Source organism: Nicotiana tabacum, chromosome 18 (genome assembly GCF_000715075.1).
Source record: "Nicotiana tabacum cultivar K326 chromosome 18, ASM71507v2, whole genome shotgun sequence".
NCBI lineage: Eukaryota > Viridiplantae > Streptophyta > Magnoliopsida > Solanales > Solanaceae > Nicotiana > Nicotiana tabacum.
In genome coordinates, this window is record NC_134097.1 from 3,169,385 (window position 1) to 3,190,757 (window position 21,373).

Consider the following 21,373-nt stretch of genomic DNA (forward strand, 5'->3'; position numbering starts at 1 on the left):
GTAGGGATAAGGTATGCGTACACACTATCCTCCTCAGACCTCACTTGTGAGACTATAATGGATTTGTTATTGTTGTTGTTGTTGTTGTTGTTGTTGTGTTTTCCACATCATTACTTGAGGAGCTTTAGGAGTTTAGGTACATAATTTGAAGCAGAGAATTAATTCATCAAATAAAAAGATTATGGTCGAAGAAAAACATGAAAAACCATATTGGGTTGAAGCAAATAATAGAATTAACCAACACGTAACTAGTCCAAAAACAAAACCCGAATATGTAGCTATTAACAGATCAGAGAACTTAGAAGCTAGAATGCTATATAACCTATAATTACGCGACAAAACTCGTACAACGAATATGCTGATGCCATAAATCTTTATTAAGTTTAGCTTTTGTAAAATTGAAGCTCGTATTTTGGAAATGAAGTAGAGAGCGTCAGCATTTGGTTAATAGCCATTGACCACGTTCTGTATCGCTGGTGATCATCCATCATGTCGAGCTTGATGATTCCCCTGTTTGTTGTTAGCACAATAAGATAGCAACTATCTGTTTCTGCTCCGTTAGAATCCTTATACAGCTCGACATGTAGGTCTAATACAACACCTACAATCGGAAGTGCAGTTGTTCATAAATTTGTAAATTAGCATAATAGAAAGCTTTGTGTACAAATGTATAATGCGAGAAGTGCAAGAAATGCTGAGGTGAAGAAACAATATTGCATATAAGGACATACTTTCCTTTTGTCTTGAGAAGGCCTTCAACATAGTTGCCTTCCTTGTTCTTAGGATAACCTGTAATATAAGAAAGGAATTTAGGTTTGTATTGGAACCTGAGTTGCTCGGACTCTTCACTTTCGGTGCCGCACCCATGTCGACACGACGTGTGTGGGGGGTCTGTACTGGATCTAGTCAACCAGTTTTGGGTATTTTGACTAAAATCGACGGAGAAATTAGGGACAGATACAATGATTTCTGAAATCAAAACAAAAGCTAGGGTGAAATTGAAGAATGGAATACCTTGCATATAGAAATTTCTATATCAATCCTTTACAGTTTATCTCCTTCTCGGATTCTCCTCTTAATCAATGTTTTCTCCTTCTCGGAATACTTTGTAAGTTTTTCACATAATGTCTCATAATTTAGACATATTTTTATAACTCTATTTTTAGATGTTTGAATTATTTTTAGCCGAATCCCTGCACCCCTATCTTTACCTAGATCCGTACCCCCGAAATTTAGGATCCGACCTCTAGATCCGCACCTGTATCGAACACTGGCATCCGAGTCCGAGCAACTTAGATTGAAACACATGGTACTGAGATGTTGTCTGTGACCTCACTCTTCCTTTTTTGGGTTATTATTGAAATAAAACAGAGAAGAGAATGGTGCTTTAGTTTTGCCTTTCGAAATCGTTGTTATTTTCCTTGATATTAAGACGCTGCTATGTTATTGGAGCTAACTCATATTAGTAGGTAGGTAACAAGTGAATATCAGCTGAAGAGACATAAGGATTTCAATTATATTCATACCTTGGCTTCACCATTTAAGATTATAGACACCGACCTTAGCTTGGATCGTCCTGTTCAATGTAGCAAAACACAAAGCATCAGCTGATTATCCCTATGTTGTGCCGGCTCTCCAAAAATGTTGCCACACTCGTGGCGGATCCTCCAAAAATACACTACATTTGGAGGATCCGACATGCACCCGATGACATTTTTGCAGAGCCCGAGCAATATAGGCTTATCCAACAAAAATTTCAGAGAATCAAGCTTCATTCATTATTAACTATCATTTCCTAGTATAACTTTTGCCTCTGAATCTGGAAATACGATATATTGATCCCTCTCTTAATGCTCATCGGCAGCAATTTTCTGTCCAAACTCCTGACAACATATGTGGTAGATATTAATTATAGAGAAATAGACATACCATCTGATTTCTCGATATAGAGCTCTGCCCCCTTAGAGAGAATTGATCTGCACTTCTCATAGTTAAAGTTGTAGTCATTGCTATCTTCAATTGGGAGAACTGGTGTGCTTCCATTTAGTATATTCTTGAAGCCAGCTCTTGCTTTGAGTGTTTCTGCTCCTCTGAGTGCTGAGACAGTAGCGGTGCAAGTACAAAAAGGCGAGTTTTAGTTGCATTTTCTTTATGTTTAGATATTGGTAAGTTAGGTTTTGTAACAGCTTAGTTGGTATACACATTATATTTATGCACACTATGTATTTTAAGACGTGGAGAGAAGCCATTACAGGTCGTAGCTGCAGCTGTAAGCGTCAGAATGTCGCTAGCATTTGTGCCACTCATAGCTGAGCCAATGACACCGCTAAGTTGGTCCCTCTTTGCCCCCATAGCTTCTGCCACTTTCGCGCATTGTGCCGCGACCAATGCAGCTGCAGACGCCACAGCCGACTCCTTGGTACCTCCTGTTTCATCACGGTTCACGTTTTCAGCAGCGATGGCGGCTAATGCGGCTGCAACACCTGCCACTGATATTGCTGCATGTACTTCAGCCTTCTGTAATCTCTTCTCTTCTTTCCTCTTCTGCTTAATTTCTTTGAACCATTTCTTGATTGACACATTCTTTAATGGTCCTATTTTCCATGGCATCTGCATGAAACAAGCTCTCCTCACTTAGTTTATTTTCACCATCACTACTAAAAAAATAGGAATTAGCGACCGACAAATTCTATAGCTAAACAGAAAATTCCGTTGCTAATCTTATTTAGCGATGGGTTAGCGACAGTTTATCAAGAAATTCTATTAGGTACTAGCGATTTAACGACAGATTAGCAACAAAGTTTGTAGCTAATTCCAGTTTTTTTTGTAGTGCATGTTACTTAAATCCAATAACTGTAGCTTTTGATAATTGAATGTTTCTGCACTTACCCATTTTTTCTGGAAATAGCTGTTGTAATTCAACTCTGGATGCATTGCTTGCTGCATCCATATCCACGACTAACGAACAAATGAAAGTGTGTCATTAGCCTTTTCTGAATTAATCTGAGGTGATAGTGTACAGCTTTTGTACTCTATTTCTTACCTTGACATCGTTGGATTTCCATGGCGGTATTGACTTATCTGTATCATCCATCTTCATACTCTTCTCCATCTTCTGTGATCACCAACATGATATATTAATGCTAAATATGAACCTCAATGTTTTGTAGTAATTGTGTCATATTAAAGGCAGGGGAGCCTTGGCGTGACTGGTAAAGTTGTTTCCATGTGACCAGGAGGTCACGGGTTCGAGCCGTGGAAACAGCCTCCGGCAGAAATGCAGGGTAAGGCTGCGTACAATAGACACTTATGGTCCGACCCTTCCCCGGACCCCCTATAGCGGGAGCTTAGTGTACCGGACAACCTTTTTTTTTGTGTCATATTAAATATGATTTGCGAGTTATTATCTTACCAGAAGAGGAGGTTTGTTGTCAATGATTGAATTCTTGATTGAACTTTCATGGATAACGAGAGCTTGATCTTGCATCTCCGGTTGGAAAGCTTGAACTGCAAAGCTGCACCATGCGCGTGAAAGGAAGTCCATTGTCTCAGGATGTGCTTGTGAAATTGTTGGATTTGAATCAAGATCCATCTTTTTTTCAACAAAAGTGACAGTTGCTCTATATTTGTAAGGTGAGTTTGATAGAATGCTAAATTCAGTTAGAGGTATAAATAGGCAGATATTTGAAAGCTAAAAAGTGTCAAAATCACATCTTATTCTGAGCTATTTTGTTGGTTATCATCATAGGGTCCATTACATCTATAAAGTGTCAATTCATAGCTTTATTATTATTATGAATACAAAGCCAGCCTTCGTGCATCATTAGCTTTGCTTGCTTAACCCCTTTAACAACAATCCACCCTCATATTTAAGATAACATTTTTTTTAAAAAGTTTATTTTGGTATCTAATTCCAAAAATGCATGTGTGACTATGAGTTCTTGAAAAAAGCTATGTACTTTTCTATTTTGATAATGGTGGTGTTCAAGATAGTTTGCCTTATCTCAACTATTCCACAAGGCACTTGTTGTCTCCCACCAGCACCGGAATACAAGATAATCTAACTACGAAAGCTTATGCAGTCTTTTCATACCTGTAGTATCAACATTACTCTCGTATTTTCTTATACGTAGATCTCTACCAGTTGTCTTTTTTGCTTCGATTGTTTTATTATCATGCTGTTGTTATTGCTTCTTTTTACCTGGCTTCTCCATTGATGTATTTCTTTTCAATTATGTTGTGACTATATTTTTTCTGAGCCAAGGGTCTCTCGGAAACAGTCTATCTACCTTCACAAGGTAGGGATAAGGTCTACGTATACACTATCCTCCCCAGAGCCCACTTGCGGGATTACACTCGGATTGTTATTATTGTTGTACCAAAGCTTATGCAGATTGAAAGAAATTATATAGCATATTTTTTTGTCTCTGTTGTGATTTGTCCCGTAGTTTTTCACCCATTTAATTGACCGTTAGATCATACTCTTGGATGTACTCAGTAAAGGCCTCCAAAGTATTTGAAGAAATGCTAAAGAATTGCCTTGATGAGATGTAACAGATAGAAAGATTATGAAAAGCTAACCCCTTTTGATATTTAATTGATATAATCATATTTATAGAAGAAAAAGGACCCAAAAGGTGTTTTCCAAATCAATAGATGTTTTTTTGAAAATGCCCTAAATTTTCCATTGAGATCAACACATGCTAACCACTTATGAAAATACTAAAGAAAAACATTAGGCCCCTTATGTTTTTATTACTTTAAATTTGTACCATAAGTTCAAGCTAAGATCAATAACTTTCAAGATGGCAAAATACCTAGCAGGATCACAAGAGAGAGCTGTCTTAGGGCCACTTTATTACCTACTACAAAAATCTAGAAAATACATCTGCCCTTTTTTTCTATTTTGGAATTACATTGTTGGAATGTTGTGCTAATGCAATTATATGTTAAGCTTTTTTTTGTTTTGTTTTATGGACCGGGTTGGTTCAGTTTTTATCAAAATCAAACTAAATCAACTATTTCAGTTTGGATTGGTTCGGTTTTGTCGGGTTTTTCGAGGTTTTTTTGTTACATGAATATTATTTCAATCTTACTTTGTTAAATTTTTGATAAATAAATGTATGTTTAGTAAAAAATAAAAAAATTGACAAACATGTGATCTGTTAACATATTCTTATGGGAAAATTTTCATAGTAACATATGATAGTTATTTTTTTTTGAGTCGTCTGATAATAATTTTTCGTTGGTGTACACTTTCAAGGTTAACTGCATTTAATAATTAAACATAAAAATCAATATGATACATATATAATAATATTTTATTTAGTTTTAAATTATCGAAATGCCTCTTCAAATTCAAAAAAGATATAAAAATTTAATAGATCTTGGCATATGAATATGGAAGAACAAAGAGATTGACACATTTCACTAACATTTGATAAGAAAGTGATCATACAACCCATTATTTTAAGTTAATAAAAATAGAGCACTTTATATTTAACTAAATATTACATCATAAGAGAATTGCAAATATTTCTAAATATTTTTTTTTTTACAGAAAATTCTATGAAAAGTCTTAAAAGTATATATAAAAATTATATATTTATATGCCGATTTAGTTCGGATTTCTTTACTCAATACCAAACCAAATCAAAACAAATCTAATCGAGTTTTTAATCGGTTTGGTTTGATTTTTTGATTTGGTGCGGTTTTCCGATTCGGTTTGTACACCCTTAGGTTTAACCATTCGGTATAAGTGATGTATGGAGCATGTCAGCTAGGAGTTTAACCGAACCTATGATTTTTGACACAAAAAATATAAGTATAAATGTGAAAAATTATGAAAATTTTAAAATTGTTACATTTTGAACTCATAATTTTAGAAGTGTAATGATTTCAGTTGTAAAAATCTAAAAGTAGAACCAACAAATTAGAATCTAAGTCTGCCTTTTTCCTATGGCTGAGCTACAACCGACGAAGGCTATTCAACAGAGCACTGTTATATATATATATATATATATATATATATATATATATATATATATAAAAGTTATATTTAACTTTTTATACCTATAAATTGAATATTCCCAAACACCTTTAGCATAATTCCGACTTTGCCACCGATCTACCCGTTATTGGAAGCAAGTGATTTATTTACAAGGTCATATTCACATTTTTATCTTTCCATATTATACCATCCTCAGTTAAATTTTAGGAGTTTGAAACAAGTTTAATTTCTAAAAGGGGCGGAGCTAGCCCTTCATATACGGGTTCAGATGAACTCAGTAATTTTTGTCCAAATCCTGTATTTATCTTTAAAAAAATATTGAATTATTTACAAATTATTAATTTAGAACTCACTAACTCAAAAGAATTAGAATACTGAACTCATAAGTTTCAAATTCTGGCTCCGACTCTGATTTCTTATCCCCAAATGAAAAAAGTAGTAGCCGCCTACCTCGTGTGTAGGATTAGTGAGAGCTACTATTAATCATGTTCTAAAACATTATAACCAAGCGTGCGTAGGACCAACTTTGATTTAAAATTATTACATTATATGTGTATTTTTAGGGTAATCTTTATGTTATTACAATAGACTATTCAAGAATAAGACTTTTAAAGAACAAGATTAGCTTTTTAGATCATAAAGAAGGTTTATATACAATTAACTTTCTTTTTTAAGTTGTAATGGGGTTACAACACTATGCCTTTTTCAAATAATGGATTTTTTTATCTCGTAAAGGTCAACCCGGTGCATGAAGCATCCCGCATTGACGCAGGTTCGGCGAAGGGCTGCATCACAAGGGGGTGTAATGTAAGCAACACAGCTTACCCTGATGCAAGCATCCGTAATTGGTTCCACGGCTCGAACCCTTGACATATAGGTCACACTGAGATAACTTTACTGTTGTTCCAAATTCCCCTTCTATTTTCTTTTATTTTGTGATTTTTAGAATTGCTTAAAGAATATTTAGGATTTGTGGGGTTTAAAGTGTGATGATTAGAGCTCATGTGACAGAAAGAGTATACATTAGCTATCTAATACTAATTTATGTGATTGAGAGGTCCACATAGTGAACAAATAAATCATGTTTGTAGCCATGCATGAATGTTCCCTCTTATCAACAATCTTTTTGTCTCCCATTATTAATGTACATAAATAAGCAAGAAATTTTGATGATTAATTAAGAATTAAGAGAAGAAATCATTTTCTTTAAGAATTATTACTTTCAAGTACGATTAGCGCAAAGCCACAAAGCAAGGATTAAATCTAAGCAAAGATTAAGATTTAAGATATCTCTCTGAAGAAGCTTCTGATAAATTTCTTCATGATTACTTCGAGTTATTATTTCAATATAATTTTTTAAAAGGAAAATTGTAAAGATGGAGTAGTTATAAAGTGAAAAATCCCAAATAGTATTAATGAGACGAACTTTTAACCATAGAATTGAAGATTGTGATACACGTAAAGCCGAAATTAGCAAAACTCCATTCAGCTAAAAAATACACATGAATAAATAATTTCATGTTTACAAACAATTTAAATTTAATATTTAGCTAATGCATCAATTTTAATATATAATAACGTCTAACAATTTATTAAACGGATAATTTCAGAGACCTCCCTCCAGGTTTCGCCCTATCACACTGACCTCCCTTGTGGTTTACAATATTACGCCTACCTCCCTTATTTTGATTTTCTTATAATCATTCTTTAAACTCATTTAAAATAAATATAAATAAAATACAATTTGACAAATTTTCCTTTTTAATGTTAATTTCTTTCAATTAATTTTCTTAAAAATAAAAACGCATTTCCTTGAGTGGGAAGTCCTCTTCTCTGCAAACTTCCACGTTCTTATTTTTGTTCCTCTCCATTCATAAATGCAAATTCATCAGCCATCTCCCCTATTGACCATTCATTCAAGCTTAGATCTAATTTCTCTTTCAAATTCCACTAGATTTCGTTGTCCAAATGTTGAAAAACTCATTTTCCTTATATATACCCGTCTTTCATGAATGAAAAGCATATAGGATTCAAATTTGACGTCGTTAACCAGCAATTTTGGATGATTTTACTCTATTTGTTGAATCCTTTTTCTTCTCGGTGTGTGGATATCCTTACTAAAATCTTTTCTGGTCATTCTCATCAGCTTCCTCTTTAATTTGGGGAGTGTTCTTATAAAATTTGACGTCGGTCGCCGGAAAATATTGGGTTGCCGTGAAAAATGAAGCCGCCGATGAACTAGTAAAGGTACAGAGAAGCTACTTGAGACCTTTCAGAAGTAACTAGTTTACTTTATTTAATGGAAAAGACACATGCATGCAGAATAATGATAAGCTTTACACACGTATCTATATTTAAATTAACTTATTGGTGTAGATTTATTTTTAAAGCGAGAGATTAATATAGCATGTATCCAGGAGACTAGATGAAGGGGGAGGAGACTAGATGGGGGGTACGAAGGCTCGGGATGTTAATGAGTATAAGCTTTGGTATTCAAGGGGTGTTGGTGACAAGAACGGGGTAGGTATTTTAGTTGATAGGGATCTTAGGGAGTTAGTGGTGGATGTCGGAATGATAGGCTATTGATTATTAAGCTAGTGGTTAATGGGTTCACTTTTAATGTGATTAGTGCCTATGCGCCTCAAGCGGGACTGTGTGAGGAGGTTAAAAGGTGCTTCTGGGAGGATTTGGATGAGATTGTGCATGGTATCCCGCAGTCCGAGAAGATTTTCATAGGGGTGACTTTAATGGTCATGTTGGGGAGACAGCTAGGGGCTGTGACGAGGTGCATGGCGGATTCGGGTTCGGGGTTAGGAACGAGGGCGGTACGTCGTTGTTGGAGTTTGCTAAAGATTTTGACTTGATGCTCGCTAACACGGGTTTTAAGAAGAGGGAGGAACACTTGGTTACTTTTCGGAATAGGGTTACCAAGACCCAGATTGATTTTCTTCTCCTCAGGAGAGGTGATAAGGGCCTTTGTACGGATTGCAAGGTTATCCCAAGTGAGTGTTTTGATAGGTTTAAGTTCAAGTTTCAATGATGACAATATTATCTTATGATATATTTGCAGGACTAACAAAAAGGAAAGAATGGAGATGCTCAGCAAGATGTGATTGCTACAGGATTCGAAATAGAAAATAATGATCAAGATTCAAATGATGATGATGTTGCTACATCAATGGTCAATCAAGAGAAGCAAATTTATTCGTCCTCAATCAAAGGAACTCAAATTGCCAATTATGGATACTCAAATCAAGAAGCTCGCCAACAATTATTCTGTGTCCAAAATGAAGCTCACTCCAGGAGTAAATGGCTCCTTAATTCAAGTTATGACAAGGAAAGTCACAATCGAATTCGGACTCTTCAAAGAGCAGGATTCGAAAAGGCACCCCTTGGGTCAAAACCCTTTTGCAAAGATCTCGTGCCTCTAATTTCGCTGAAGACTCAATGACTCTTTTTTCTCCTATAAGAAGGCCGATACTTTCAAAAAGAAGACTTGCGCAACTACATACATTGTATTCTAAGTCTGTCTACTTCTTAGTTCAAACACTGTAATCTTTAGTTATCAGTGTCTCACAAGATAGAAAGATCTAGAACACAAAAGAGAGTTGTGTCAATTACTCAGAACTCAAAGTGTGATACTGTTCGTTGGTGGTGAACGCGTTAAAACCATCTGTGTTGTAACATTTTTAAAGATCTTAAGGGAACCTTTGTGACCCAAGAAAAACTGGATATAAGTACCATAACGGTATCGAACCAGTATAAATCGCTGTGTGTTATTTATTCTTCTTTACTGCTTAGTTTTATTCTGCATTATGATCAGTCAACTAATACTTGTGTTAGTCGACTAATTTTTAAATAGTCAATAATTCACCCCCCCCTCTTGTACGTTTAATTAGTATCAGAGCAAGGCTCACAATCTTGCCTAGTCGCTAGTAAGGAAAAGATCATGGGATCCAATACTATTGTTGGTGCTCTCTTTCAAGAAGAAACCTCTCAGGTTCGACCCCCTTACTTCAACGGTCAGCATTTCTCTTATTGGAAAGTTCGCATGGAAACGTATACTATGTCATATGACATCAAAGTATGACGTGTGATCAAAAAGGAAAATCTTCCAATTCCTCCCAAGAAGGATGCAAACGGTCAAGTCATCGTATCTACTGATCCTCTTGACTTGGATGATTACACTGATAAACAAGCTGTTGTCATCACTGTTAATGCAAAAGCAAACAATCTACTGTACAATGCTATCAGTGGAGTAGAATATGAAAAGATATCAAGTTGCAAAACTGTAAAAGAAATGTAGGATAAACTAGAAGTCACTTACGAAGGAACCAACAAAGTGAAAGAGACTAGGATAAACCTCTTGGTTCGGGATTATGAGTTATTTCAAATGAAGGATGGTGAATCTGTAGAAGAAATATTTTCCAGGTTTAGCAAAATACTTGGAGACCTCAAATCATTTGGAAGACCTATTAAAAGTGGCGATCTAGAAAGATCCTCAGAAGCTTACCTACAATTTGGCAGCCAAAGGTCATTACGTTGGAATGTCAAGATCTGGAGAAAATTTCTTATGATGAGCTCAGAGGTGGACAGACAAATTCAAGAGAAGAAGAAAACTGTTGCTTTCAAGGCAACTGTGGCTGAGCCAGAAAATGAAGAAGAAGAAGAAGGAGGAGAACAAGATGAAAACATTGCAATGCTCTCTCAAATCGTAACCAGCATGATAAGAAGAAACAGAAATAATAGAAGAGGGAAGTCCAACTTCAGGAAAGGAAGGATGAGCAATGAAGCTGATAAAAATGATGGAAGGTGTTACGAATGTGGAAAGTTTGGTCACATTCAAGCTGACTGTCCGGAATTAAAGAAGAAGCTTAGCAGAAGCATGCAAAAGAAGAAAGCTTTCGGGGCATGGAGTGATGAGGAAGAATCTGATCACGAGAAAATTGCTAACATATGTTTCATGGTTCTAAGTGACAAGGAAGATTCAAGAGAACTTGGACTAATGGCATACATCAACGATGAGGAAGACAACTCAAGAGAACCTCGTTCATTGTCAGATGAAGGAACTAGTGAGGTATGTACTCCTTTATGCCCTATTTGTTATGAACTTCAAGAATTTGTTGATATTTCTCTTGCAGACATAGAAAGAGTAGTAAATGCGCTTAGAAGAACCAAGAGAGAAAAAGAGAGAGAGAAGAAAGACTGGGCCTTGAAACTAGAAGTGTGTGAAATTGAGCGTGATATGCTTCAAGATGAAGTAAATGAACTTAAGCTTCAATTGAATGGCTTGCAAAAGACCACGAGTCTCAGTCCAGTCAAGACAATCAGAATGCTCATCACAAGAAGAAAATCGCTTGTTCCTTTTGTGGTAAAAATGGCCATAGTACTTACAATTGCAGGAACAGAATTAGAGCTGAAAGTAGTACTGGTAACTCTAACAACTCATCCTGCTCCTATTGTGGTAAAAGAGGCCACACCTCAAATTATTGCAGGTTCAAAAATAACAGGATATGGGTCTGGAGACCAAAATCTTCAAATCAAACTAACACTCAGCAGTCTAACCATTCAGGACCCAAGCAAGCTTGGGTACCTAAAAATGAGTAATTTTGTTTTGCAGGAACACCGCAAGAAGAATTGAAAAGGAAATTAGTATCTCGACAGCGCGTGTTCCAGACATATGACGGGTGACAAATAACTGTTCAAATCAGTCACCAAGCTAGATGGAGGAACAGTTACTTTTGGTGATAAATACAAAGGAAATGTTATTGGTGTTGGAAAAGTTCCTTTAAGCTCAACATGTGATGTAGATGAAGTCTACCTAGTTGATGAACTTGGCTATAATCTTCTCAGTATCAGTCAACTATGTGGCAACGATTATGAGGTTCATTTTAAGAAACATGGTTGGTTTATAGAAGACGAATCAGGCAATATCATTCTCTCAGGTAATAGAGACAGAAATGTCTACATTATCAAGAACTTAGAAAACTTGGCCATGCAAGCATGCATACTATTCAAAACCTATCTAAACATGATCTTATTATTGGACTCCCAAAATTAGATTTTTCGAAAGATCATATCTGTGATGCATGTCAACTAGAAAACAAACTCGCTCATCTTTCAAAGTCAAAAACATTGTTTCTACCTCTAAACCTCTTCAATTGTTGCATATGGATTTATTTGGTCCTACTAGAACTGCTAGTATAGTAGGTAAGAAATATGCTTTTGTTAATGTAGATGATTTCTCTAGATTTACCTGGGTTATGTTTCTTAGTCATAAAGATGATGCTCTAAAGAATTTTGAAGTTTTCTGTAAGAAGGTTCAACGAGAAAAGAGATACAACATCTCTACTATCAGAAGTGATCATGGAGGAGAGTTTGAAAGTAGAGCTTTTGAAAATTAGTGCAACGATCAAGGAATCTCTCACAACTTCTCTTCACCAAGATCACCTCAGCAAAATGGAGTAGCAGAGCATAAAAACAGAACCTTGCAGGATATGGAAAGAACCATGATCGTGGAAAACTCTCAACCTCATCATTTTTGGGGCAGAGGCTGTGAGTATAGCATGTCACATCATCAACAGATGTCTGATTCGACCAATTCTCAAAAAGACTACTTATGAACTGTGGAATGGTAAGAAACCAAATATCAGCTATTTCCACCCCTTTGGATGCAAATGCTTCATCCATAACAATAGGAAGGATAATCTTGGTAAGTTTGATCCAAAGAGTAATGAAGGTATATTTCTTGGTTACTCTCCTTCAAGTAGAGCTTACAGAGTTTATAATAAGAGAACCTTATATATTGAAGAATCTATTCTTGTTGTTTTTGTTGATACTAACCCTCGCCCAAGGAATGAACATATTCCTGAAGATGAGAAAAATTCCTGTGCTCCTAAGTCAGTTATTATAGGTAAGGATCATCAAAATGAGTAAGCTAATCAACAGACTCAATCAGCTGAAGTACCACCAGAAGATATTGACCTACCCCAGCCAGATCAGTCGACTACCGAAGAAAGGGTGACTTCGGTAAATACTCCAAATGAATGGAAGAGTAAACCGGGATATCCTCACAAATTCATTATAGGAGATCCACAGGAGGGAATAACTACAAGGAGATTTTAAAAGAACAAATCTCATGTAGCTCAGATTTCTCAAATTGAGCCCAAGAAAGTGGATGAAGCTCTAAAGGATTCTCATTAGATTAGTGCTATGAAAGAAGAATTAGACCAGTTTGAAAGAAATAAAGTATGAAAATTAGTTCCAAAGCCTCAAAACTCTTCTGTTGTTGGAACTAAGTGGGTCTTCAGAAACAAATTGAATGAATCAGGTCAAGTTGTTTGAAATAAAGCAAGACTAGTGGCTCAAGGTTATTCTCAATAGGAAGGAATCGACTATGATGAAACCTTTGCGCATGTGGCAAGACTTGAATCCATTCAAATACTATTCGCCTTCGCTGCTCACAAAGGATTCAAATTATTTCAAATGGATGCTAAAAATGCGTTCCTAAATGGTTATATCTCTAAAGAAGTATATGTGAAGCAACCACCTGTCTTTGCAAATGCCACCTTTCCAAATCATGTATACAAGCTGACTAAAACCCTGTACGGTCTCAAACAAGCTCCTCGAGCATGGTATGAAATGTTAAGATCTTTCCTTTTAAATCAAGGTTTCAAACGAGGTAATATCGATACAACCCTTTTCATTAAGCAATCTAGTTCAGGTAATCTTATTACTCAAATTTATGTAGATGATATTATTTTTGGTAGCCCTAACTCTGTTCTTTGTGAAGAATTTGCTCTTTCCATGAAAGGAGAATTTGAAATGAGCATGATGGGAGAACTGACCTTCTTCCTTGGGCTTCAAATCAAGCAGTCCCCTAAAGGGATTTTCATTTGCCAAACCAAGTATACCAACGAGCTTATCAAAAAGTTTGGTATGGAAGATGCTAAGGCTATTGGTACTCCAATGAGTCCAACTACCGTGCTAGATGAAGCTAGCAATGGAAAACTGGTTGATGAAACCATGTATAGAAGGATGATTGGATCTCTATTATATTTAACTGCCAGTCGACCAGATATCATGTTCAGTGTATGCAAATGTGCTAGATTTCAGTCGGCTCCTAAAGAATCCCATTTCTCTGCTGTTAAATGAATTATTAGATATTTAATTGGTACATCTGAACTAGGACTATGGTATGATCACTCTAACAATTTCTCTCTAAGAGGCTTTTAAGATGCTGATTTTGCAGGAGACAAGATTGACAAGAAGAGTACCAGTGGGACATGTCAATTGTTAGGAAATGCATTAGTGTCTTGGCACAGCAAGAAACAAAATTGTGTTATACTATCAATGATTTAGGCAGAATGCCTAGCCGTTGAAAGCTGTTGTACACAAGTTCTATGGATTATGCACCAACTTCTTGATTATGATTTATCTCTTACATCCACTCCTATCTTTTATGACAATACTAGTGCTATCTGTTTATCAAAGAATTCTGTGCATCATTCTAGAGCAAAGCATATAGAAATTAAACATCCTTTATCCGTGATCATGTAGCAAAAGGTGACATTATTTTAGAGTTTATTAGTACTGATTCTCAACTTGCTGATATTTTTACAAAACCTCTTTTGGAATAAAGATTTTGCCTTCTCCGAAAAAAGATTGGCATTGTACCAAATTTGTAAATCAAATATTTCCTTGAGTGTTTAAAATATTTTACCCTATGATAGAATATTTTATTTCCTTACTTATATGTGATCTAATTACTTTTCTGTGTAAGCATAATTATTGCAAGTACCGCCGATCAGTCACTTCTGAACCATCACTTCCGTCTGAACTTGGCCTTTCCATTAACCAAGGCGTCTCTTCGCTCTTCCCAAAATATTCAATAAAAACCCTCCGTCTCCAATACTCCTCTCATTCTCTACCAAACAACCCTTCACACCATGGCCAAAAGAAATCCCTCCTCTGCAACCAAACGCAGTCGAAGGTTCCAAAATCCTCTTATCACTGAAGAGCCTATGGATGTGGAGTCGTCCATTGACTTAGATTTTCTCAGAATAGACAATGAAAGCAGCGAATCATTTGAAAATCCTCCCATTAGCAAGAAAAATACCGGCAAGAGACCCATGGAGCAAACCCCCAAAAAGGCTGCATGCAAGAAGGGTAAAGTGGAACGCTTGGAATTTGGTCCCGAGGACAAGCTAATCTTCTATGGCCCAAGTGAAAAGGAAAGGTTTGAGTCCTACAAGTCAAAATTCATGGCTTATGGACGCTCTGTAAGTCTCTCTCTTATGAAAAGTCTTCATTGTGATGTGACTACAATTATCGATTTTCAGCACATTTCCCCTCTCTTTGGCACTATTGGAAACTCTGTGTATGAAGAACCTATTAGAATGTTTTATGCAAATATTTTCGTGAATGATAAAGATGATTTGGAATCTATAGTTTTAGGGACTAGAATTGTTTTGGACTCGTATCAATTTGAAAAGATCTTTTCCTCCAAGTTTAGTGGGTATAATGTGTTTGTCCAAAATTCTTGGCCCAAAGACTTTGAAGTGTCTTTTGATGAAGCAAAAAATTTTCTATTTGATAACCCCCTGACATTGGCCCCAAAAATCTTAAGTTTGAACACCGTGTCTTGGCCCACATGATTGCCACTACTCTTCTTCCCAGATCTGGGCCCCTTAGCTCTTTGTCCACTAGAGATATATTTGTCCTTTACTGTCTGGTTAATAATAAATGTCTTGATTGGCTTATGTGGATTCGTCATTATATGCTTGAGAGTATCAGGGACATATCCTCCTCTACTGCATGTCTGCTCTATGGTCTTCTCATCTCTCATATTCTAGAAGTCATGAAAGTAAACTTGGCACCCTTTACACCCAAGTACATCACCAGTACTTATGATAAGACAGCCTTTTCAATGATGGGGTACACTCTGGGTGATGATGGATGGGTTAGGCGAGCCAAGGTTGAAAGTGCTCCAGCGCCAGTTGAAGTCCAAAATGATCAACCAACTTCTCAGTCGACTGCCTCTCAGAATCTTCAACAAATTCAATATTACCTTGATGGAGTCAAGCTGCTTCTTGTTGAGATGAAAGAACATGTAGATAAAATCAGGGATGTAACCAAGGAGACAGGTACAGATGTGGCCAAGCTCAGGATGGACATTAGAGCCACACGGAGACAAGGAACTAGGGCTTTCAATTCTATGAGTGAAAAGATGGACAAACTCGTCAAGGACGTTGAAAATTCCTATGACTCCTTCTGCACCAAAGTGATTAACACCCTCAAATACTTCCTGGGAAGAGGTTAATGCATTTTGCCATGACGTTATGACAAACAATTATTTTGCTTATGCTTATTTTTGTTGGTGGTTTCTCTTAGATTTTTTTTTTGGGTCTGTACTAACTAAGCCTCTGCTGAAGGCACTACTTTTGCTACTCTAACCACCTTATTAGATTGTACTTTTTATCCTATATTATTTTGTATGCTTTTCTTTCCTTTTTGATTGATGTCAAAGGGGAAGAAAAAAATGTGAGTAAACACCACCAGCAGGAGGACTTGCAATTACAGTTATTCAGGAGAAGATGGAAACAACATAATCTCAGGGGGAGCAACATAACTCATGGGGAGCAATATCTTCAAAGGGAAGTATCTTAAATTACTGTTTACTCCTTCTTGATTGTCATCATCAAAAAGAGGGAGATTGATAGGTTTAAGTTCAAGTTTCAGTGATGACAATATTATCTTATGATATATTTGCAGGACTAACAAAAAGGAAAGAATGGAGATGCTCAGCAAGATGTGATTGCTACAGGATTCGAAATAGCAAATAATGATCAATCAGGATTCGAATGATGATGTTGTTGCTACATTAATGGTCAATCAAGAGAAGCAAATTTATTCGGCCTCAATCAAAGGAACTTAGATTGCCAATCATGGATACTCAAATCAAGAAGCTCGCCAGCAATTATTCTGTGTCCAAAATGAAGCTCACTCCAGGCGTAAATGGCTCCTTAATTCAAGCTGTGACGAGGAAAGTCACAATTGAATCTGGACTCTTCAAAGAGCAGGATTCGAAGAGGCACCCCTTGGGTCAAAACCCTTTTGCAAAGATCTCGTGTCTCTGATTTCGCTGAAGACTCAACGACTCTTTTTTCTCCTATAAGAAGGCCGATACTTTCAAGAAGAAGACTTGCGCAACTATATACATTGTATTCTAAGTCTGTCTACTTCTTAGTTCAAACACTATAATCTTTAGTTATCAGTGTCTCACAAGATAGACATATCTAGAACACAAAAGAGAGTTGTGTCAATTACTCAGAACTCAAAGTGTAATACTGTTCATTGGTGGTGAACGCGTTAAAACCATCTGTGTTGTAACATTTTTAAAGATCTTAAGGGAACCCTTGTGACCTAAGGGAAACTGGATGTAAGTACTACAACGGTACCGAACCAGTATAAATCGCTGTGTTATTTACTCTTCTTTAATTCTTACTTTTATTCTGCATTGTGATCAATCAACTAATACTTGTGTTAGTTGATTAATTTTTAAATAGTCAACAATTCACCCCCCCCCCCTCTTGTACGTTCCGTTATATCTCATAGCATATGCTCTTGGTAATGGACTTGGGGTCAAAGGAGTAAAGAAGAAGAGAATGGTGTACAACCAACCTAAGATCAAGTGGGAAGCCTTGACTAAGGGAAAAGCTTAGGAGTTGGGGGAGAATATGTTGGTTATGGAGGCCTGGAGGAGCAGTGGGGATGCGAGTAGTATGTGAACAACAACAATGAACTGCATTAGGGAAACTGCTATGGAAGTATTAGGGGTCTCGAAGGGTTATTCGGTCGGCCACAAAGGAGACTGGTGGTGGAATGCGGAGGTCAAAGGAAAAGTGGAAGCTAAGAAAACGACGTATTTGAAGCTAGTGGGGAGAATGGACGAGGAAGAGCGAAGGTCGTATAGGGAGTGTTACAAGAAGGCGAGGAGAGAGGCAAAGCACTCGGTCACGGCGGCTAAGACTGCAACTTTTGAAAGATTATATGAGGATCTTGGGGGCAAATGAGGGGATAAGAAGTTATAAAAGTTATCCAAGATTAGGGAGAGAAAGGCTCGGGACCTGGATCGAGTGAGGTACGTCAAAGACGAAGATGGTAAGGTATTGGTGGAAGAGGCATGTATCAGGCATAGATGGTAGCAGTATTTTCATAGACTCTTAAACGAGGAAGGGGATATGAACATCGTGCTGGGCGAGTTGGAAAACTCAGAGAGTCGGAGAGATTTTGGGTTTTGTAGGCGTATTAGTTGTGAGGAGGTTGATGTGGCTATACGGAAGATGAGCAGGGGTAAGGCGACTGGACCTGACGAGATCCCAGTGGAATTTTGGAAAGTATCAGGTAGGGTAGGCATGGAGTGGCTTACTAGCCTGTTTAACGTCATTTTCAAGACGAAGAAGATGCCCGAAGATTGGAGGTGTATTTTGATGATTTCATTGTACAAAAACAAAGGTGATATCCAGAACTGCAATAACTATAGGGGTATCAAGCTGCTGAGTCACACTATGAAGGTTCGGGAGAGGGTGGTGGAGAAGAGAGTGAGGACATGTGTATCTATCACTGAGAACCAGTTCGGATTTATGCCAGGACGGTCAACTACAGAAGCCATTCACCTTGTGAGACGATTGGTGGAGCAGTATAGGGAGAGGAAAAAGGACTTGCACATGGTGTTCATTGATCTTGAGAAGGCTTATGTCAAAGTCCCGAGGGAGGTGCTATGGAGATGTTTGGAGGTTAGCGGAGTCCCAGTAGTGTACATTAGGGTGATTAAGGACATGTACGAAGGTGCTAAGACTCGGGTGGGGAATGCGAGAGGAGACTCGGATCATTTCCGTGTGGAAGTTATCAAGTTTCGATATCATATGAGGAATTTATGGTCATTTTACTAGCGTTGGATGTGCTGACACGACACATACAAGGGAGGGTGCCATGGTGTATGTTATTTGCTGACGATATAGTTCTGATTAACGAGACGCGAGGTGGAGTTAATACTAAGTTGGAAGTTTGGAGACAAATGCTGGAGTCTAAAGGTTTCAAGTTGAGTAGGTCAAAAACTGAATACTTGGAGTGCAAGTTCAGTGATGAGAGGCATGAAGAAGAAGTGGAAGTAAAGATTGATACCCAAGTCATTTCCACGAGAGATAGTTTTAAGTATCTTGGGTCTATAATCCAAGGCAATGGGGATATTGACGAGGATGTTACCCATCGCATTGGAGCGAGCTGGATGAGATGGAGGCTAGCTTCGAGGGTTCTATGCGATAAGAAAGTGCCGCCTAGACTTAAGGGAAAATTCTACAGGGTGGTGGTTAGACGGACTATGTTGTATGGAGTTGAATGTTAGCCCGTCAAGAAGTCCCATGTCCAGAAGATGAGCGTAACTGAAATGAGGATGTTGAGATGGATGTGTGGACATACCAGGAAAGACAAGATCAGGAATGAAGTTATTAGGGACAAGGTGGGAGTGGCATCCGTAGAAGCCAAGTTGCGGGAATCGAGGCTGCTATGGTTTGGGCATGTGAGAAGGAGAGACTTAGATGCCCAGGTCAGGAGGTGTGAGAGGTTGACCATGTCGGGCTTGAGGAAATGCAGGGGTAGGCCAAAGAAGTATTGGGGAGAGGTGATTAGGCAAGACATGTTGATGCTTCACCTAACTGAGGACATGACTAGCGATATGAATGTGTGGAGGTCGAAGATTAAGGTGGTGGGTTGACAGATAGTTGTGAGTTGCTCCTAGGTTTACCAGTAGTACTAGTATTATTCTTGTTTTTTGGTTGAAAGTTACTTCCTTTTAGTTTGTTATTATATGTGGTACTTAGCAACCTCGTCCATTGATTTTGAAAATTACTATTGGAAATTGTTGCTCCCTGATTACTACTATTTGATGCTACTCTTCCTCCCTTTTACTGAAAGTTGTTGCTCGCTGATTGTTACTATCTGATACTACTTTTATTCTTTTTTTCTTATCGTCTTTTGTCTCCCTCGTCTTTCTTCCCCCCCCCCTTTCTTTTCCACCTTATCTTGAGCCAAGGGTCTATCGGAAATAGTCTCTCTACCTCCCCATGTAGGAATAAGGTATGCGTACATACTACACTCCCCAAACCCCACTTGTGGGACTATACTGGGTATGTTGTTGTTGTTGTTGTTGTTGTTGTTGTGTTGTTGTTAAGTAAGTTATGTTGATAATGTTTATTACTAATTAAAATTAACATTAAAAAGGGCAAATTTGTCAAATTGTATTTTATTTATATTTATTTTAAATGAGTGTAAAGAATAGTTACAAGAAAATCAAAGAGTTAGGCGTAATATTGTAAACCACAAGGGAGGTCAGTGCGATAAAGCGAAAGCTGGATAGAGGTCTCTGAAATTATCCGTTTATTAAACAGTTATATGTCTTGATAACCTAAGTTGGGTATTAAAATGGAGCTATATTCTATGAGCTGCAACAAAGATCAAGCTTGAAGAATGATATGAACCGTGCAGTAATTGAATCAGTCAATATCAAATATGTTTATTGAAGTGCTTCTTCGATTAGTCAATAACATCTCTTTTCAATCGAGAAAAAAACATGATCGCTTCGTTTTATTTTTAATAAAATAGTAAACTCTTTTTCACTAGTAGAAGGGAAATCTCAAAACAATGGTAAAATTATCTTTGTATGACCTATAGATCACAGTTTTGAGTCATGAAAGTAACCACTAATGTTTGTATTAGAGTGGTTTTTCTATATCACATCACTTAGGTACAACTCTTTCCTGGATCCTGCGTGAACGCAAGATGCTTTGTGCATAGAGCTATCATTTTTTATATTCCACTAGTTATAAACTTTTTTGTGATTTTGCTCCTCTTTCTATTTTGAATTTATACAGTATTTGTTCAAACATTCTTATTAGCACTTACTGTATTAAGAGTGGAAAATAAATTTAGCACAATTATTATAATGTAGAAAAACTTGTTCGGTCTCACAAGTGAAATATTGATAGGAGGAACTTTTTTATTTTATTTTTTATTCGGTGTTCGATATATGTATTGGTACCCGACTAAATTCGAATTCACGCCAGAAAGTTCCATATTGGGAGGAAAAACGCTCCTTAATAAAGATACACCCGCTCAAACTTGCCATAAAAGGACAGGAGGAAACAAGAGCAAGTTTGTCGATTTGTATTTCAATATTATTGACAAGGACCAGCGTTAAAAAAACAAAAAGAAATGCTAATGCACAATTAAAGAAATAGTGCACATGCTTATAAAAATAAATCGGGAGAAATTCAAAAATAGCCAGATTTACAAGTGGTCATTCAA

General features: G+C 37.0%; 3 protein-coding genes across 3 annotated transcripts; 2 read left to right on the forward strand and 1 right to left on the reverse strand.

Moving 5' to 3' along the window:
* Positions 1-194: 194 nt before the first annotated feature.
* Positions 195-3,726, reverse strand: LOC107820130 (VAN3-binding protein-like). Its single transcript, XM_016646343.2, has 8 exons — positions 3,413-3,726; positions 3,044-3,115; positions 2,890-2,958; positions 2,253-2,610; positions 1,930-2,097; positions 1,527-1,576; positions 732-789; positions 195-601 (listed from the first exon to the last, which is right to left on the reverse strand). Exons 1-8 carry the CDS (start codon positions 3,590-3,592, stop codon positions 384-386), a joined length of 1,173 nt encoding a protein of 390 aa, XP_016501829.1. The 5' UTR covers positions 3,593-3,726; the 3' UTR covers positions 195-383.
* Positions 3,727-10,403: 6,677 nt separating this feature from the next.
* Positions 10,404-12,946, forward strand: LOC107820128 (uncharacterized). The gene is made up of 4 exons (XM_016646341.2): positions 10,404-11,505; positions 11,722-11,955; positions 12,248-12,386; positions 12,709-12,946. The coding sequence occupies exons 1-4, from the start codon at positions 10,404-10,406 to the stop codon at positions 12,944-12,946; spliced, it is 1,713 nt and encodes a 570-aa protein (XP_016501827.2).
* Positions 12,947-18,252: 5,306 nt separating this feature from the next.
* On the forward strand, positions 18,253-19,784 carry LOC107820127 (uncharacterized). Its single transcript, XM_075237607.1, has 4 exons — positions 18,253-18,526; positions 18,662-18,859; positions 18,964-19,396; positions 19,493-19,784. The coding sequence occupies exons 1-4, from the start codon at positions 18,253-18,255 to the stop codon at positions 19,782-19,784; spliced, it is 1,197 nt and encodes a 398-aa protein (XP_075093708.1).
* The last annotated feature ends 1,589 nt before the right edge of the window (positions 19,785-21,373 follow it).